This window comes from Peromyscus californicus, unplaced genomic scaffold, assembly GCF_007827085.1.
Source record: "Peromyscus californicus insignis strain IS unplaced genomic scaffold, ASM782708v3 Scaffold_8__1_contigs__length_139910024, whole genome shotgun sequence".
NCBI classification, from domain to species: Eukaryota; Metazoa; Chordata; class Mammalia; order Rodentia; family Cricetidae; genus Peromyscus; species Peromyscus californicus.
In genome coordinates this window covers 946,255-964,501 of record NW_026294606.1, presented here as the reverse complement: position 1 = coordinate 964,501, position 18,247 = coordinate 946,255, and the positions used below count along the sequence as shown (strand labels likewise).

At 42.1% G+C, this 18,247-nt stretch overlaps 1 protein-coding gene across 6 annotated transcripts in view; it reads right to left on the bottom strand.

Moving 5' to 3' along the window:
* Slc35d2 (solute carrier family 35 member D2) overlaps nucleotides 1-17,060 on the bottom strand; it is a 38,074-nt gene extending 21,014 nt beyond the window's left edge. Inside the window, exons 1-6 of one of the 6 annotated variants that reach the window (XM_052728041.1) lie at nucleotides 16,740-16,816; nucleotides 9,463-9,496; nucleotides 8,520-8,627; nucleotides 7,644-7,730; nucleotides 5,278-5,345; nucleotides 1,154-1,225 (exon numbers count right to left, since the gene is read on the bottom strand). In XM_052728041.1, the coding sequence (XP_052584001.1) occupies nucleotides 1,154-1,225; nucleotides 5,278-5,345; nucleotides 7,644-7,730 (227 nt within the window). In that variant the 5' untranslated portion in view covers nucleotides 8,520-8,627; nucleotides 9,463-9,496; nucleotides 16,740-16,816. Of the gene's footprint in view, nucleotides 1-1,153; nucleotides 1,226-5,277; nucleotides 5,346-7,643; nucleotides 7,731-8,519; nucleotides 8,628-8,707; nucleotides 8,815-9,462; nucleotides 9,497-16,730 lie in introns of all 6 variants that reach the window. The other 5 variants (XM_052728042.1, XM_052728045.1, XM_052728039.1 and 2 more) reach the window with 5 other exon arrangements.
* Nucleotides 17,061-18,247: the final 1,187 nt, after the last annotated feature.

Below are 18,247 nucleotides of genomic sequence, written 5' to 3'. Positions count from 1 at the left end.
AATTATAAAGTGATTTTTCTGTTCTCCCTGGAAAAATGCTGAGATGAAATACAGAAGAGGGTCTGCTGCACAGTCTAGTTTACAGGGCCTTCTACGGCACATTCAAAGATTAAGTCCAATATGAAGGCTTAAAACACTGTAACTAGCCGGGCGGTGGTGGCGCACGCCTTTAATCCCAGCACTCGGGAGGCAGAGCCAGGCGGATCTCTGTGAGTTCGAGGCCAGCCTGGTCTCCAAAGCGAGTTCCAGGAAAGGCGCAAAGCTACACAGAGAAACCCTGTCTCGAAAAACCAAAAAAAAAAAAAAAAAAAACCACTGTAACTAAATTTCACTGCCATACAATCTTCGCTGCAAGATAAAAATTTGAATTTTCAGGGGTCAGCCTGTGTATCCTGAGAAAAATCTATGTCAACATTTGTAAAATTTTAATTTATTCTGACATCATGTCATGGAGCATCAGAACTCTGTCCCCTTGCTCTTCTGTCTGCCTTCCCTGTCTGTGGGCAGTTCTCTGTCACTATTCATTCCATCCAGTTCAGCACACAGATTCATATCTGTTTAAGGGTGGTTGTTATTTCTTTTATAATTTTCTACTACAAGCATGCTATTTGTCTGCTGTAAAAATAAACATTTAAATAGTACTCATTAATATTTTAGGAGACCATGGAAACAGTTGACTCCTTTTAAATGAACAAATAATTGTTCCTTAAGTTGCTGCAAGTATTAATTCCAATCAATTATTCAGAAAGAGGACCTCAAGGTGAGAATTTGTTGGTTAAAAATAACACAGAGGGACTGGGGACACGGCTCAGTGGGAAACAAGCATCAAGTCTGACAATGTGAGTTCAGAACTCCAGGACTCATGAAAATCTGGGCAGAATGGCACAAGCTGAGGAGGCAGAGACAGGCAGACCCCGGAGCTTGCTGGCCCCCTTCTAGCCAAAAGGTGAACTCCATGTTCAGTAAGAGGCCCTGTCTGAAACAATAGAGGAGAGCAACTGCGAGAAATACAGGACATCAACCCATGTCTTCTATGTGCACATTCACAGCCTCACACACCCACATGGAATACACAGGAACACATTACCCACCCACACAAACAAACACAGTATGTCGGAAACATAATGAAGGAAAGAAGAAAAAACAAACTCACCCGAGTATGATGGCTTCCAGGAGTAAAGTGAGTGGAATTGTAAACTTCCTGAGCACAGTGAACATTGGCAAGCTGTCAAGAAAGATTCAACTCTAACATCAGACACACAGTGTCAGTTACTACTTTTATTTTAAACATGGCAAACATTTTTAATTAAGGTCATTTTCCAAATTAAATATAATGAGTTAACATTCATTGTAATATTTACCATGAACAAATCATATTGAGTCATAAAATAGAGATTGAATAATTTCCTGCCACTTTAACAAACTGATTCAGCACAAAATCTGTCAAATCTTAGCTGGCTTTCCTTTTCTCTGCAGAAACTGGCAAGTTAATTCCATTAATATAGAAATTCAAGGGCCCCAGAAAGCCAAAACCGTGTTGAAGAATAACAAAGTCAAGGGGCTGAAGAGACGGCTCAGTGGTCAAGAGCACTGGCTGCTCTTCAGAGGACACAGGTTCAGTTCCCAGCTCCCACATGGAGGCTCACAACCACCTGTAACTCCAGTTCCAGGGATCTGACGCCCTCTTCTGGTCTTCATGGGCACTGAACTCACACACACACAAACACATGCAGAGAGAGAGAGAGAGAGAGAGAGAGAGAGAGAGAGAGAGAGAGAGAGAGAGAGAGAGAGATTTTTTTAATGTTTTTAAAAAATTTTTCAAAGTGGGTGCACTCACATTTCCCAACTTCAAAATTTGCTACAAAGCTGCAGAAGCCAAGACCACCTGTTATTGATGTAATAATATATATGTAATTAACATATATGTAATTAGTGGAATTAATTGTTGAGTTAATAATATATATGTAATTAATACATGTAATTAATGGAACAGAATTGAAGGACAGAAAATAAAGACTTACAATTACGGTCAGTTGTCTTTCTTTTATCTTGTTTCCTTTTATTTTCTTTCCTGCATACCTACATCACTATAATCTATTTCAGGAACTCCATTCCCGCAAGCAGGAACTTTGAACCTGCTCAACAGTAATTCCTTTTCTCTTAGCTCCTAGCTACTGGTTATCTATTCTGTGGTCCATCTTTGTACACTTGCCTACTCTAGACATGTGAAGCAGACAAGTGCAGCCCAGGCTAGCATAGAACTTGTGGTCCTCCTGACTCTGCCTCCTAAATAGAACAATTACAGGCATGAAACATCTCCCAGATCAATAGATTGATTTTTGCCAAGGGTCATGAGATAGCACAATGGAAGAAAGAAATACCTTTTCAATGGATGGTGGTAGGACATCTAGAACTCCCATGAATAGAATGAAACTGAATTCCTACACACATTATTCTACACACACACACACACACAGAGAGAGAGAGAGAGAGAGAGAGAGAGAGAGAGAGAGAGAGAGAGGACATCAACCTTATATATTTATTATCTGACATGAAATATAACTGTATGAGAAAGAGATCATGATCCTAGATCAAGCAAGCCTTCTTAGATACAATACTAACAACATAGTCAGCAAAAGAAAAGACGGGCTAGGGATGTAGCTCAGTGGTGGAATACTTCTGTAGCATATACAAGGCCATGAGTTCAATCCCCAGAACTACAAAAATAAAAAAGAAACAATATCTAAATTAGAAATAATAAAAATTTAAAACTTTGGTGTTTTATGTTTATTAATGATAAACAGGATATACACATAAAATGGAATATTATTAAGCCTTTAAAATAAATGGAAGTCAGATGCATTCTACAACATAGGTGAACTCTGAAAATACCATGCTATAGGAATAATTCAGATCCCCACCCCCCAAAAAGGGAAAATTCTTTATATCTACCTAGAGAAGGCAAAGCTACAGCTGCAGAACGTAAAACAGAGATTACCAGTAGCTGGGGATTGCTCAGTGGGTCAGAGAACCCTTGCTGTACCAGCAGGAGGAGCTGAGTTCAAATCCCCAGGATCTACATATAAAGTTAGGCATGGCTGTATGTGCCTTAACCTCAGCATTGGGCAGGAGAGATCAGTAGATGCCAGAAGCTTGCTTGCCAACTAGCCTCACCAACAAGGTGAGCTTCCAATTTAGTGAAAGACCCTGTCTCAAAGGAATAAGATGGAGAATGACGAAGGGAACCCAACATCCCACTCTGGCCTCCTCATGGGCACACACACCACATGCAAACTCACATGCCTGCAACGCATAAGTGAGGGAGAGGTGGAGGGAGGGAGAAGGAAAGTGAAAGGAAGAGGTTGGGGGACTGAGAAATTGAGATTATTAATAACTAAAGGCTAAGAGGATTACTGTTTAATGGATTCAGAGACTCTGGGATGATGGAAAAGTTTCTGAAATAAATAATGGTAATGCTACACTGTACATATACTTTTTTAGAGATAGGGTCTAGCCTCAAACTCATTATGTAGTAGTCTGGCCTTGAAGGCTCAGCAATCATGCTTCAGCCTCCCAAATGCTAGGATTGCACATGGATGTGAGTATACTTAATGCACTTGAATTGTACACTTAAAACAGACACATGATAAACTTTATATTATATACACGACTTAAATTAGACAGACTTTAAAATTTTGATGCTTCAAAGTACATTGTTAAGAAAATAAAAAAAAAAAAGAGGGGCTAGAAGATGGCTCAGTAGGTAGAGTGTCTGCCACAAAACCATGAGGTCCCCAGTCTGGTTCTCTAGCATGCCCAGGTATGGGCATCTGTAAACGGAGTGCTGGGGACAGGGACACGAGAATCCCTGGGACTTGCTGGCCAGCTGGTCTGGCCAATCTGTGATCTCCAGGCTCAGGGAAAGACCCTATCTCCAAAGGTAAGATGGAGAGCAATAGAGGAAAAACGTGTCTCTCCTGTAGTTTCTTTTCCTGTTGCTGTGAAAAAGACCTTTACAAAAGCAACTTAAGGAATGAGGGGTTGATTCTGGCTCACAGTTCAAGAGCACAGTCCATCATGGCGGGGGAAGTCAAAATGGCCAGAGCCTTGGGCAGCACATCACAGGATAACCAGGAGGCAGAACCATGAATGCTGGTGCTCAGTTCAGCTTCCCCAGTCACACAGTCTAGGACCCCAGCCCAGGGAATGGTAACCTAATCAGCACTGCTCCCCAGACCTTCTCAGAGGCTAACCCTAACCTAGACAGTCCCTCACAGTGCCTGAGGCTTGTCTCTTATGTCAGTCAGGTTGACAACACTACTCACAACTCCCAAGGGCAACTTCTGGCCTGCACACATGCACACACACGCACACACCATCTTTCAGCTTTTGCACAAGTCTTGTTTCTTTAGATATCAGATCACACTTTCCAGTTGGTAGTTTGGTAGGATAGTGTGGTCTTTCTATAAATGATTTTCATTTTTCACAGTAGCTTTTAATGAAATTAATCAAAGTATGGTGAAATAAATACAGATGCACACTTGTCAAGCATAGTCCATACCTATAACTATTGTGTTATTCACTTTTTTCCTTACACCAAACATGATCTACAATAAGTCTGACAGAATATTCCTGTTTCTATTAAACGACAATGAAGTTAGCATGATCATATGAACAAACCCATCCTGGCAATCACATCTTCTCCACCTGACAAACACAAACCTCATATTTATGTTGAGACATGACTATCAAGAAAAGAATAAGCTTTTAAACATTCCTAAAAACATTTCAAATTAAACTCTAAACTATACTTTCTCAAATTGTTAAATACTATTGTTTCCTACATGGCACCTATGATGTCAGAGCTTGCTGTCAAACTGACCTACCTGGGAAGAGGAACCGCCTCCATCAGAATGGCCTTGAAGGCATGTCTGTGTGGCATTTTCTTGATTGTTAATTGGTGTAGGACCCAGTCAAGTGTGGGCAGTGCAATGCCCAGGAAGAAAAGCAGCTGAGCAAGCCAGAGGAAGCATGCCAGTAAGCAGTATTACTCTGAGATCTCTGCTTCAGTTCATGCCCTGCCTTCCCTCAATAGAAGGTAACCTGAAAGCTAAAATAAACCTTTTCCTGCCCAAGCTGGTTTTTGCCATAGTGTTTATCACAGAAACAGAAAGCAAACTAGGACACCACCAAAGCAAAATCTCAGAACACCAAACTCAGTGTTTGAACCACGGGAGGCGATGGATACACCCTCCCCACTGTCATCTTCAACTGTACCTTAATTTACTTGTGCTTGACAAGCCACTTATATGGTTTCCAACGTAGAGAAGGGGCAGAGGAAACAGCTTCAACAAAAGGGAAAAGATGCAGTTAGAACTGTATTTGTGTCTTTTCTGTATGTATGTATGTATGTATGTATGTTAGGTGTGTAAGTGTTCTGAGACAGCAAGAGACAGATGAGTGACCATCTCCCACCTGCACTAAGCAACCCCATAACTAATACAGCTCTCTTTGGTCCGCAAGGAAAGGAGGGCCTGAAGCCAGAACTGCTGGGTCAAGCCTTGCTAAGACTCCTCGATCTGTCTCTCACTATGAGAGACAATAAAAAGTTTACTGTTTTGAGCCATTACGTTATACAGCAAAGAGTAAATGGCACACCCCCAAAAGCCCAGGGAACCCTACTTCATGATGAAATACTTAAACCCTTACTTTGAGACCAAAGATGCCATTTCTATCAACATGTGCCACACAGCAAAGAAGGTAAAAGATATGAAAATTAGGTTGTTGGGGAGTAATTTTGATTGGATAACTTGAGTCTACATACAAAAAAAGAAAAAAACATGGCTAATAAAGCATCGTTAAAGCTCCTTATTTTGCACACTGTGAACTGAAGTTCCCAAAAGTGTTGAGGAAGGCAGGGAGATGGGGAGGGAAGGAGGTGGGAAAGGAAGGTAGGAGAAGCTGCCTTTGTGTGGAAGGTTCTAGAAGGCCAAGTAGGGAAACTTCAAGATTATGGAGAATTAAAACATTGCAGACAAGAGACAAATTATCTTGGGCTATTTTTAGTCCCTTTGAAAGCTATCTACCACCCAGCCCTGTATCTGACCCAATATCCTATGATTATCGACTATAAATATATATGAAGAAGCTATTCAAGGGCCTCACCCTTAAGAAATGCCAACTAAACCTCTTAATCCAAATACTGCCGTAAGCTATTTCATATAATCTGTCAAAGGATTGTTCTAAGAATTTAATGTCTGCTACAAGCCTGGCCCCCTGCAGCTATTTGTTTTTTTTGCCTCCACTCCACATTCCCACAAGGAAGATAGATCTTTCAATGCTGCTTCCATGTGTATCAAATATATCAAGTCAAATTCTTTACTCATAGCTTTTATCAATTTAAACTAAAAATGAAAGCCGGGAGTGTTGTCGAACACCTTTAATCCCAATACTTGGGAGGCAGAGATGGTTGGATCTCTGTGAGTTCAAGGCCAGCCTGGTTTACAAATCAAGTTCCAGGACAGTCGGGGCTCTGTTACACTGAGAAATCCTATGTCAAAAAACCAAAACAAAAAACAAACAAAAATGAAATCTGAAAGCATAAATCAGTAAACTAGGACCCAGGGCACATCTGGCCTGTGCTTGTTTATATAAAGTTTTATTGTAACATAACTTCACTGATTCATTTATGTATCACACAGGGCTTCTTTCATGTTACAATAAAGAGAGAGCCAGGCCCTTAGCCAAAGAGTTCACAAAACATTGGCCTTAAAAACTCAGAGTATTTGTGCTGTTAAAAACCTATATTCGGAGCTGGAGAGATGGCTCAGAGGTTAAGAACACTGACTACTCTTCCAGAGGTCCTGAGTTCAATTCCCAGCAACCACATGGTGGCTCACAACCATCTGTAATGACATCTGGTGCCCCCTTCTGGCCTGCAGGCATACATGCAGGCAGAACACTGTATACAAAATAAATAAATGAATCTTAAAAACAAAACAAAACAAAACCTATATTCACCCTTTTCTCTGCCTCCCACCTCGATGCACGTGTGCTGAGGCAGGCCTCACACAGGTGCAAGGGCTCCAAGTTCAGGTCTCACACTTACTCAGCAAGCACTTTACTCACTTATAGATCTCACACGCACAGCACAGCCATGGTGTTGGGGTTTATCTTCATTGCATTATACAAATAACTATTTATTTATAAAATATTTATTAAGAATTTTTTCATCCAGGTGGGAGTGGTGCACACTTTCAATCCCAGCACTTGGGCGGCAGAGGCAGGCGGATCTCTGTGAGTTTAAGGGCAGCTTGGTCTACAGAGTGAGATCCAGGGCAGCCAGAGCTGTTACACAGAGAAATTTAGGCTCAAACACACACACACACACACACACACAGAACTTTTTCTTCCAGCACTGAGGAGGCTGAAGTAGAAGGATTTTGAGTTCAAAGCCAACCTGGGATACATGATAAGAGCCAATCTCAAAGAAGAAAAGAAAAGAAAAACAACTTTCTACTGAGGGTAAGCAGTGTATGGAACGGGTCCCTGCTTTGGATTTTTTTGTTTGTTTGTTTGCTTGCTTGCTTTTTGTTTTTTAGGGTTTTTTTCTATTTGTCTGTTTTTTATCTTTCAACACATACCTTTCCAGGGATTTTCTTGTCAAAATCAGGGAAGTGGATTATTTTATTTAGCTTGGACACATACAGTATCATTATGGTGGTGGCCATCTAAAAGGAGAAAGAAACTTAGCAAAATATCATCTGGAAAGACAGTATGAGGTATCCTGACGTAATGATGTAATCAGAAGCATATTTATCAGAAAGATAACCCAAACAATCCACTTTCCAGGCTGGAGGGAGGGATTTCGTGGAAGGTAAAACTCTCACCACTGGATGAGATGTTGTTCAAATCAGAACAGGCAAAATGTATAATCAAGTGGACTCACATGTATACATTGTCTCAGGGGCTCTAGAAATGGTGATGGAGAAAATGAAGAGTGCCCCTGAGAGAGACCAGACTGACCAGATGACCCCAGACATTTCACACAGAGCGTATGATCTGTTAGCTTCTCCCCTTAAAGGCCAGTGAGAGGAAACAATTTTTAAAAAGGAAAAACTCCTAAGCAGGCATGGTAACACACATCTTTAATCCCAGGAGAAGCAGGTGGCTCTCTGTGAGTTTGAGGCTAGCCTGGTCTACATAGTGAGTTCCAGGACAACAATGGCTCCATAAAGAGACCCTGTCTCAAAAGGGTGTGAGAAGGTACTGACTCTTCTCACAATAACATTTAAAGATATGAAAACAGACCGGGACTTTTTGAAAGAAGAAGGGGAGAGGGTGTATTGAAAGTGAATAAGATTAAAATTCATTATACACACTGAAAATATCATGAGACTCATTATTTTGTACAATACATACAAGCTAATAAAAATGTCCTAAGAAAAGTCAACATGCATTTTTTGAGAAGTCCAGCATTAAGATTTTTCTTCTCAGGGCCTGGAAAGATGGTTCAGCACCTGCTGCTCTTCTGGAGGACCCGAGTTTAGTTCCCAGCACCCAAGTCCCCGCTTCAGGTGGCTCAAAACTCCCTGGAACTTCTGGCCTTTTGGCACTTGTGTTCACACCTATATATCCACACATAAACACACACAAACATACAGAATTAAAAATAAAATAAATCTCAGCCAGTCATAGTGGCACGCACCTTTAATTCCAGCACTCTGGAGGCAGAGGCAGGCTGATCTCTGGGAGTTCAAAGCCAGCCAGGTCTATATAGTGAGTTCCAGACCAGCCAGGGCTATATTGTAAGACCTTGTCTCAAAAAATAATAAATAAATAAAATGAGTTAAATCTTTAAAAAGATTTTCTTTTCAATGTAGACAGCACAACCAAATTGTCTCATTTAAACCCTAGAAGTGGGAGCCTGAGAGCTGGCTCAGCAGTTAAGAGCACTTGCTGCTTTTGCAGAGAACCTAAATTTGTTTCCCATCACCCATGTCGTGTGGCTAACAACCACCAGGAGCCAGTTGTAAGGAATCCAGTGCCCTCTTCTAGACTCCATGGACAGCTGCACTCATGTGAACATACCCACCCAGATCACAGACACACACACAATTTGAAAATAGTAAAAATAAGTCTTTACACTCTTACAAATTTAGAACATGATAGGTATATTGGAAATAGTCCATCATGTTGTTTTGAAATAAAGTCTTCATCTCTTGTGCAAATTTTAGAACTTATTTAATTTTCTTCATATGAGAACGCAAAAGTTTAAGAACTGCTCCAATATAGTATCCTAAACCTTGGTTCTCATTTATTTGTGAAGGGGTGCTGGTGTGCCACAGCATGTGTGCACAGATCAAAAACAACTTGTGCTAACCATAGTCTTAAACAAAAGCTCTTAAAATAGCCTATACACTGACAGCTAGTTAAGACTTTGATTTTTTTTTTTTAACTCACCTGCCCAATTCCAAGAACAATTGGTGAGGGAAAACTGCAAGAAATAAAGAATAACAAATCAGTTTAGCAACATAAAGTTGAAGAGAATATGTAAAATGTAATGACATAAAGAGCTATTACCGACATTAGACAAATGGAACTTCAAAAATAGGTCCATTTCTTTTTCATTTTTAAAAAACTGATGGCTGGGCTGGAGAGATGGTTCAGAGGTTAAGGGCACTGACTGCTCTTCCAGAGGTCCTGAGTTCAATTCCCAGCAACCACATGGTGGCTCATAACCACCTATAATGAGATCTATTGCCATCTTCTGGCCTGCAGGGACACATGCTAGCAGAACACTGTATACATATAAATAAATAAATCTTAAAAAAAACAAAAACAAAAACAAGAAATCTGATGGCTGCTGCAGAGTGGTGGTGCACGCCTTTAATCCCAGCTCTCAGAAGGCAGAGGCAGGCAGATCTCTGTGAAGCTTGAGGCCAGCCTGGTCTACAGAGCAAGTTCCAGAACAGCCACGGCTGCTACAAAGAGAAACCCTGTCTTGAAAAACAACAACAACAAATGATGGTTGTTAAAATTGGCAGTTTTCCTTCATTCTGTGATGGTAAATTAGGCATAATTGTGTATACAAGGGAATAAAACAGAATAATAAATAATTAAAGTTAATAAAAATAAAATTTAAAATACCATAAACAAGATGACCTCTTGTGGTAGTTTGAATAAGAATGGACCCCACAGGGTCATATATTTGAATGCTTAAGTCACCAGGGAGTGGCACTATTTGAAAGAATTAAAAGGATTAGGAGGTGTGCCCTTGTTAAAGGAAGTATGTCACTGGGGGTGGGCTTTGAGGTTTCAAAAGCCCATGCCAGGCCCAGTTTCTGTCTCTCTCTGCCTGTGGATCAGGATGTAGAACTCTCAGCTCCTTCTCCAGCACCATGTCTGCCTGTATGCCGCCATGTGATAATGGACTAAACCTCTGAAACTGTAAGCCAGCCCCAATTAAATAAATGCTTTCCTGTGTAAGAGTTGCCATTTCACAGCAATGGAACACTGACTAAGACATCTCTACATAGAAAACCAAACTGAAGTTAAGTTAAAGAAGAAACAAGTCTGTTGATGCAGGCAGGCCTGTTACCTTGGCTAACTGCAGAGTTAGGCAGAAGTGTTCCAAGTTCAAGGCCAGCCTAAGCAAGTTAGTGAGACCCTGCTCCAAAGAAAGAAAAACAAGGGGCTAGAGACATAGCTCAGTGATTAAAAGCCCTTTCTGCTCTTCCAAGGGACCCAAGTTCGGTTCCCAGCACCCATGTGGGCAGCTCACAGGCACCTACAATTCCATTTCCAGAGCCACAGCACTCATGTATACAGACACATACATATACACATATTTAGAATAAGAAAAATAAACCTTTAGAAAAAGTAGGCAGGCAGATAAGCATGTAACCCTTAAAAAGTTAAATAAGATGCCCCCCCATTTCTTTCTGGATTAAAGAACATTTAGAAATAAATAAGAAAAGAATTAGTACTAATAAGATGCATTTTTGCAAGATGTAATTTAACCTATATGTCTGTCTCCATCTATAATACATTTATACCTGTTTATTCATCCCTCCATTCAAATCTGAAAGTATTCTGATAGTTATGGTAATTTTAAAAGTGGTTTCAGTCTAATTGTTTTCTTTCGTTTGAATTCTTTTATTTAAATGATCATGACAGAATCCCCTTCTAAAAAGCCAAAACAACAAAATAAACATTTAAGAAAAATGCTCTCAGTTGCCAGTCTGTGGCTCATTCTTACTTTGTTCATTTCTGAAGGTTTTAGTTTCAGGGAACTGCTTGTTATTGAAGCAGCTTCCCTGTGTTGTCCAGGCTACCCTTGAACTCTCAGACTTGAGAAAGACAGGTGCCATCAGATTCAGTTCATCAATTTGAATTTTGTGGGGTCAAAGGCATGGGCCCAAGAGTCTGACTGAGCTGGTGAGATGGCTCAGTGGATTAAGCACCTGCTGGGCAAACATAAAGACCTGAGTTTGGATTGCCAGTACCCATGTAAAAAGTCAGGGACTGCACCCACACCTGTAATCTCAGCACTGAGGCAGAGACAGGATTCCTGAAGCTTGCTGACCAGCCACAATAGTCAATCAGCCATCTCCAATGAGATCCTGTCTGAAAAGGTGGAAATTGACTGAAGATACCCGATTGTGTATGTGCACATATGTCCAAGGTCTCTGGTGAATCACAAAGCAAACACATACAGCAAGTTCTGAGCACATATTTGTTGAACTGGATAAAATAAATTTGACTTTTTTAAGACAAGGGCACCCTACATTATATAGCTGAGATGGTCCTCAAACTTAGCAACTTTCCTGCCTCACTTCCTGAGTACTGATATTACAGAATATTCAATAATTTTAATTAAATGTCATTAGTAAATTTTCATGTCATAGAGAAGAGTATTAATGGGAAACACGGCAGAAGTCTGCTGTACAACCCTGATGATCACAACTGTGGCCAGTTGGCCACAGACTACTAGAACACAAACTCCTAGACGGTCCTACTTTTGTCTAGCCCTTGAAAACCACTGCGTTCACAGGCTCACAGAATCTCTTTCCTGCCAGGTAAATTTAGCCTTAGAATTGTCCTGGCCTCTCTAGGTGCCAAGCCACAGATGCTCGACACAAACACTTCATGTCTATCACCTGGGAAACTCTTACATATTACCAAGTTCATCTTCTAGCACAATACTGCCTTGGGCACCTCTGGACCACAGTTTCTGCATGCTGACTTGAGGAAATACTTTTCAGGTTTTTCCTCGATGATGCTGGTCTCTGCTTAATCATAGCTGATTCTTCAGCCCCAGATGACCAATACTGACTGTCCCAGCAAAGCAAGGGTTTCGAGTTAGTAGCTGTGGTCTATTGTTTAGATTTCTCTAGTTGACCAGGAAAAAAAATGAATTAATTAAAAATATCACATAAATGGCCCTGACAGAGTCTTTGCTTCTCTCTGAAACTTCACAAGCTAAATATCCATGGCCTGCATTGCTGTGGGATGGTCTGTATGTCAAATGTGTTGCTGATTGGTCAATGAATAAATCACTGATTGGCAGTGGCCAGGCAGGAAGTATAGGCAGGACTAACAGAGAGGAAAATTGAGAGAACAGGAAGCTGGGAGGGGAGACACTGCCAGCCGCCATGAGGACAAGGAAGATGTAAAGTACCGGTAAGCCACAAGCCACGTGGCAAGGTATAGATTAATAGAAATGGATTAATTTAAGCTGTAAGAACAGTTAGCAAGAAGCCTGCCACGGCCATACAGTTTGTAACCAATATAAGTCTCTGTGTTTACTTGATCGGGTTTGAGCGGCTTGGGACTGGCGGGTGAGAGAGATTTGCCCTGACTGTGGGCCAGGCAGGAAAACTCTAGCAACACTGCATGGTTCCCATCATCTTAGCCTCCAAGCTTGTACAGAACAGCTCACTGAGCTCTGAGCATTCAATGGCTTTTCCAGCACAAAGTTCAAATGCTACCACAATCCTTTCCAAAACACATGGTCAGGTCTGTCACAGAAATACCCTATGACCTGATACAAATTTCTGTCTTAGTTAAGGTTTCTATGCTGTGATAAAACACCATGACCAAAAGCAACTTGGGGAGGAAAGAGTTTATTTCATCTCACACTCCAGGTAACAGTCTACACTGAAGTCATGGCAGGAACTGAAGCAGAGGCCATGGAAGGACACTGCTTAGTAGTTTGCTCCCCATGGCTTGCTCAGCCTGCTTTCTTATACACCCCAGGACCACCTGCCCAGGAGTGGCATCACCGCCATGGGCTGGGCCCTCGCACGTCAATCACTAATTAATAAAATGCCACACAGGCTTGCCTAGAGGCCAGTCTTATAGAGGCATTTTCTCAATTGTGGTTTCCTCTTTTCAGATGACACTTCTAACTTGTGTCAAGTTGACAATAAACTAGCCAGGACAAGCATGAACTTAAATTAACAAGAAGCTAAGACCACACACAAGGCTTGCACCCCAACCAGAAATAATCTGTTCAAAATGGAACAGAAGAAGTCCCCTGAGCTCCATCCATGCCCACAATCTTGTCAGAGAACTGTCAAAAAATACTTCTTCCTTCTGGCCTCCAGCATGTCTACTGCTGGGGTCAGGTTGCTATGGTTCATTGTAACTAAATCACCCCACCCCCCTTCTTAACAATGTGTGTTTCAGGAATCTTGAAATGAGAGAATGAATGTTATTTCAACAGAGCCTAGATGTATAATATTACACTACAGAAATGGGGGGGGGATGTATATTTATAAGGAGTATAAGAATGTGTTTTTTAGAGGCATTAATGTTGCAGTCGGTCAGTAGCCCACAAACTCCAATGCAAAAGAGATTTATCTTCAGCCTTCGGCTGATATAACAAGTTACTCCTAAACATGCCCATGACATCCTCATGTTTTTAATTGTAGATTTTGATGTTTTATTTATTTATTGGATTTTTGAGACAGTGTTTCTTTGTTAACAGCTCTGGCTGTCCTGGAACTAACTCTGTAAACTAGGCTGGCCTCGAACTCACAGAGATACACCTGCCTCTGCCTCCCAAGTGCTGAGATCAAAGGTATGCACCCCCACTGCCTGGCAATATTTTTTGTTTGTTTGTTTGTTTGTTTGTTTGTTTTGTTTTTTTAGATTTATTTTCTTTTATGTGTTTAGGTGTGGTGATATATTCTGTACCCCAATAAAGTTTACCTGGGGATCAGAGGACAGTGCCAGCCACTAAATAAGACATAGAGGTCAGGCAGTGGTGGCACACACCTTTAATCTTATCACTTGGGAGGAAGAGATCCCTTTGGATCTCTGTGAGTTCAAGGCCACACTGGGCTACATGAGAGAAACAGAACCAGGTAGTAGTTATAAACCTTTAATCCCAGGAAGTAATATGGCAGGACACAGAAAGGTATATAAGGCATGAGGAAACAGGAACTCTCTTGAGGTTGAGGATTTCGTAGAGGTAAGCTAGTGGCTGGCTCTGGGTTTTTATTATAAGACATTTTAAGATTTGTGTTACATTTAGGTGTTTTGCCTGCATATATGTATGTACCCAATAAGGCCTGAAGAGGGCACTGGATCCCCTGGAACGGGAATTATGGATGGTTGTAAACCAACCTGTGTGTGCTGGGAACCAAACTGGGTCCTCTGCAAGAGTAGTCAGTGCTCTTAACTGCTGAGCCATTTCTCCAGCCCCTTTACATTTTCTTTATTGTACTTTGAGACAAGGTCTCTTATAGCTCAAGCTGACCTTGAACTTCTGATTTTGCTGCCTCCACCTCCCAAGTGAAGGGATTACAGGTGTCTACCATTATGTAGTGCTAGGGACTGAACTCAGTTCTTTGCATTCTAGGCAAGCACTACCAAGCCTCATCCTCCACCCTGACATTTTCTTTTTCCTTTATTACCTTGTACTATGTGAATTAACTGGCTTAACTGTATATTAATTTTCATTTTTTTAACATAGGGTTTCCATGGTTTTTTTTTTTAATTTATTTTTATGTACGTGTTTCTGAGGGTATATCATGTGTGGATGTCTGGAGAGGCCAGACCCCCTGGAGTTGTCAGACCCCTGGAGTTTAAGTTACAGGTAGTTGTGAGCCACACCATGTGAGTGCTAGGCTGGCAAGACAGTTTGATGGACAAAGGAGCCTGCTGCCACATAGTGGAAGAAGAAAACTGACTCCTGAAAGTTGTCTTCTGACCTACACACACACACACACTTTAAATGTTACTAGTTTATTATTGGTACACCAGGATGTGAGATTAAGGGTTTTTATCTGTTCTGTTCACTTTAGTTACCTATGTGCTTGAGACCATGGCTGGCACATCCTGGCACACAGTGTCACTGAGTGAATGAATGAATGAATGCTCTGACCCCTGCCCTCCCTCTAGAGTTCTACTGAGTTCTCCTATCACGTGCTCACTTCCTTCAGTCATCCAGCCATGTTGACATTCTCTGCTCCTTCAGGAGGTCACGATCTTGCTGCTCTCTTCTGCCTGATGTTCTGGCACCGACCTCTCACTTCTCTCAGATAATATTGGATATATCTTATCTGTTCTTGAACCTGTTTGCTTATTCTCTAACCGTTGAAGATATTTCACATGGTTCATACCATTTCCCCAGTGTTCACTATAGTAGATGTAGTACTTAACAACCTGTGGACCTAACTGGGTATGAATTTTCCCAGATATAAAACAAAAAGATGCCGGGCGGTGGTGGCGCACGCCTTTAATCCTAGCACTTGGGAGGCAGAGCCAGGCGGATCTCTGTGAGTTTGAGGCCAGCCTGGGCTACCAAGTGAGTTCCAGGAAAGGCGCAAAGCTACACAGAGAAACCCTGTCTCGAAAAAACCAAAAAAAGAAAAAAGAAAAAAAGGCAGTCCTGTAGAATTTACAAAGATCCCCCCCACTTGTGGCAACTCGAGCAAGGCCCTGGAAGGTCAATACCAGGCTTGTGGCCAGCTAGGTTCTGTATCTAAGGAAAATGGTAAGTATGGACTAGTGCCAGGGGCAGAGCATTCACCCTGAGGCCGGATTTAAACTCACAGTTCTCTCAGGGTTGCTACTACACAGTAGAATTAAATAGGACATTATAGTCTTTACAAATAAATTCAAAGAAGCATTGAGTTGCTCATGCACTCAACTCTAATCCAAAAAAACTCATCTTGTAAACTTTTCTTTGTTCTGGTTCTCCAGAAATATGATGGTTGAGAATGGATGATCAACCCATAAAAACAGACCACAAGTCCAGACGTAATCTGTGGAATATGCTTTGTTTTGTTTTGCTAGGGGCTGGCTGGAGACGTTAGAGTGAAAAGTCTGGGGTCCTTCCCCAGCACTGTATAAAACGTGTGATGTTATACACCAGAGGTAGGGACAGGAAAACTACTAGGGAGTCCAGAAGTTAGCCTGGGACGCATGAAATCCTGTCTCAAAAACACCACAATGGTTAAAAATTAGTAGTTTTCTCAAAATACACGTTTCTGATGCTGCACACCTGTAATGCCAACAACTACCTGATGAATGCCTGTCTCAAATTTTTTTCTCAGTTGGTGTATTTTTTTTAAAGCCTGCGACGCCGGCTTTGCAAGTTCGGCTGGTGTGTGCTGTGCCCCTGATCGCAAGTGGACTTTGTTGTGTGGTGACTTGGTGAAGGCAAAGCACAGACTCGCGTTCCAGGCCCCAGCCACCCTGCGCCGTCCCGCACTAACCAGCCTCACCCGTATGTGGTCAGCAGCGCCTTGTTGACCAGCACGATGAGGAAGGAGCATGTCCCGTAGAAGAGCGCCGACAGCAGCCTGACTAGGCGAGAGGGTGGCCGCGCCGCGTCAGGCTCCTCCATCTCCGCTGTCCTCCGCCCCGCCACCACTGAGCCCGCGGTCCCCGCCCCTAGCCGCCCGGGAAGAGGGTGCGGCAGGAACAGGAAGAGCCGGGGCGCGAACCCTGATTCAGCCCGCGCCCCTAGTGCGCTCTCCCTTCCTCGCCGCGCAGACTGCCAGGTACCGCTGAAAAGCCGGCCTTAGCCCGCCGTCTTGCTTAGACTGCTCTCAGGCCACACCCCCAGCAAGGCTGATGTTTGCTTCCGTTTTTTTGGTTTGTTTAAAAAAAGTATAATTTACATCCTACAGGACGCGCCTGCGTCGCTAGTTTGAGATGAGTTTTTGACACATGAATATACCCAAGCAAACACGCAAATCCAAGCTCAACATCCCACAAAGGGTAAGAGTTCCCCAGGCCCTCCTCCGGTGCTTTGGAACTGTGTCTGCTGTGGTGCTGGCCTAGACTTTGCTTCAGATGTTTCAGTGCTCGGAAGTGCTCCCAGCTACTGCTTTATTACTCATCTGTCCATTCGACAATGATGGAATGATGTCATTCCCAATGTACAACTATTACTAAAAATACTTCCAGGCACATAGCAGGACAAGCGTTTGTGCAGAGCACTTCTGTTTAGCGTTCATAAACGCCTAGGATTGGAGCAGCAGAGCAGGGTGAGCCAAGATTCGGCTCCTCTTCTTCGGCTTGGTAAGTTCAGGCCTCCCTCACCCAGGGCCCATTTCTCCCTAGGACAGCAGTGCAGGATCCTAGTTCTTGTGAATAAAGGCTCGGAACTGCAGAACAGCTGTAGTAGTATTTCCAGTAAAATGTCTCCTATTTTAAAATCTAAATAATTAATTTAAAAAGCTGAAATTTTAGCCTTTTAGAAATGCTTAAGATTTTCTTTTAAATAAAGCTGAAGCCCAGTTGTATAAAGGCTAGAACTGCCTGCCAACAGCTGGATTGGAAGCTGAGCAGAACTTTTGGGAAGTGGCCTGGGAAGGGGAGGCACACAAAGACATGTAAGATTTTAAAATATGAATTATGGACTGGAGAGGAGCAGGGGTTAAGACCTCTATACATAAATATAGCCAGAATTAACAATAAAATAAATCAAAAATCAATATGGTCACTTGGGTTCATTTTCTCTAAAAGAGCTGTTGTTTCTGGTCACTCTCCACATACATAAACTTTGCAAAACAGTATTTTAAAGTCACATTTACAGCCTAGCAGGCATGAAGCCAAAGGTACTAATCTGAGCAGAAGCCTGCACTTGGGTACTCAGCCGTCTTCATATTTGTTCTTATGTTCATGTGTAGGACTTTTAGTTAGCATTAACTACCATTCCACAGCCTGACAAGCATTGTCGGGGAAGTCTGCACACACCACTGTTAGGTCCAAAGGGTTCCCCATT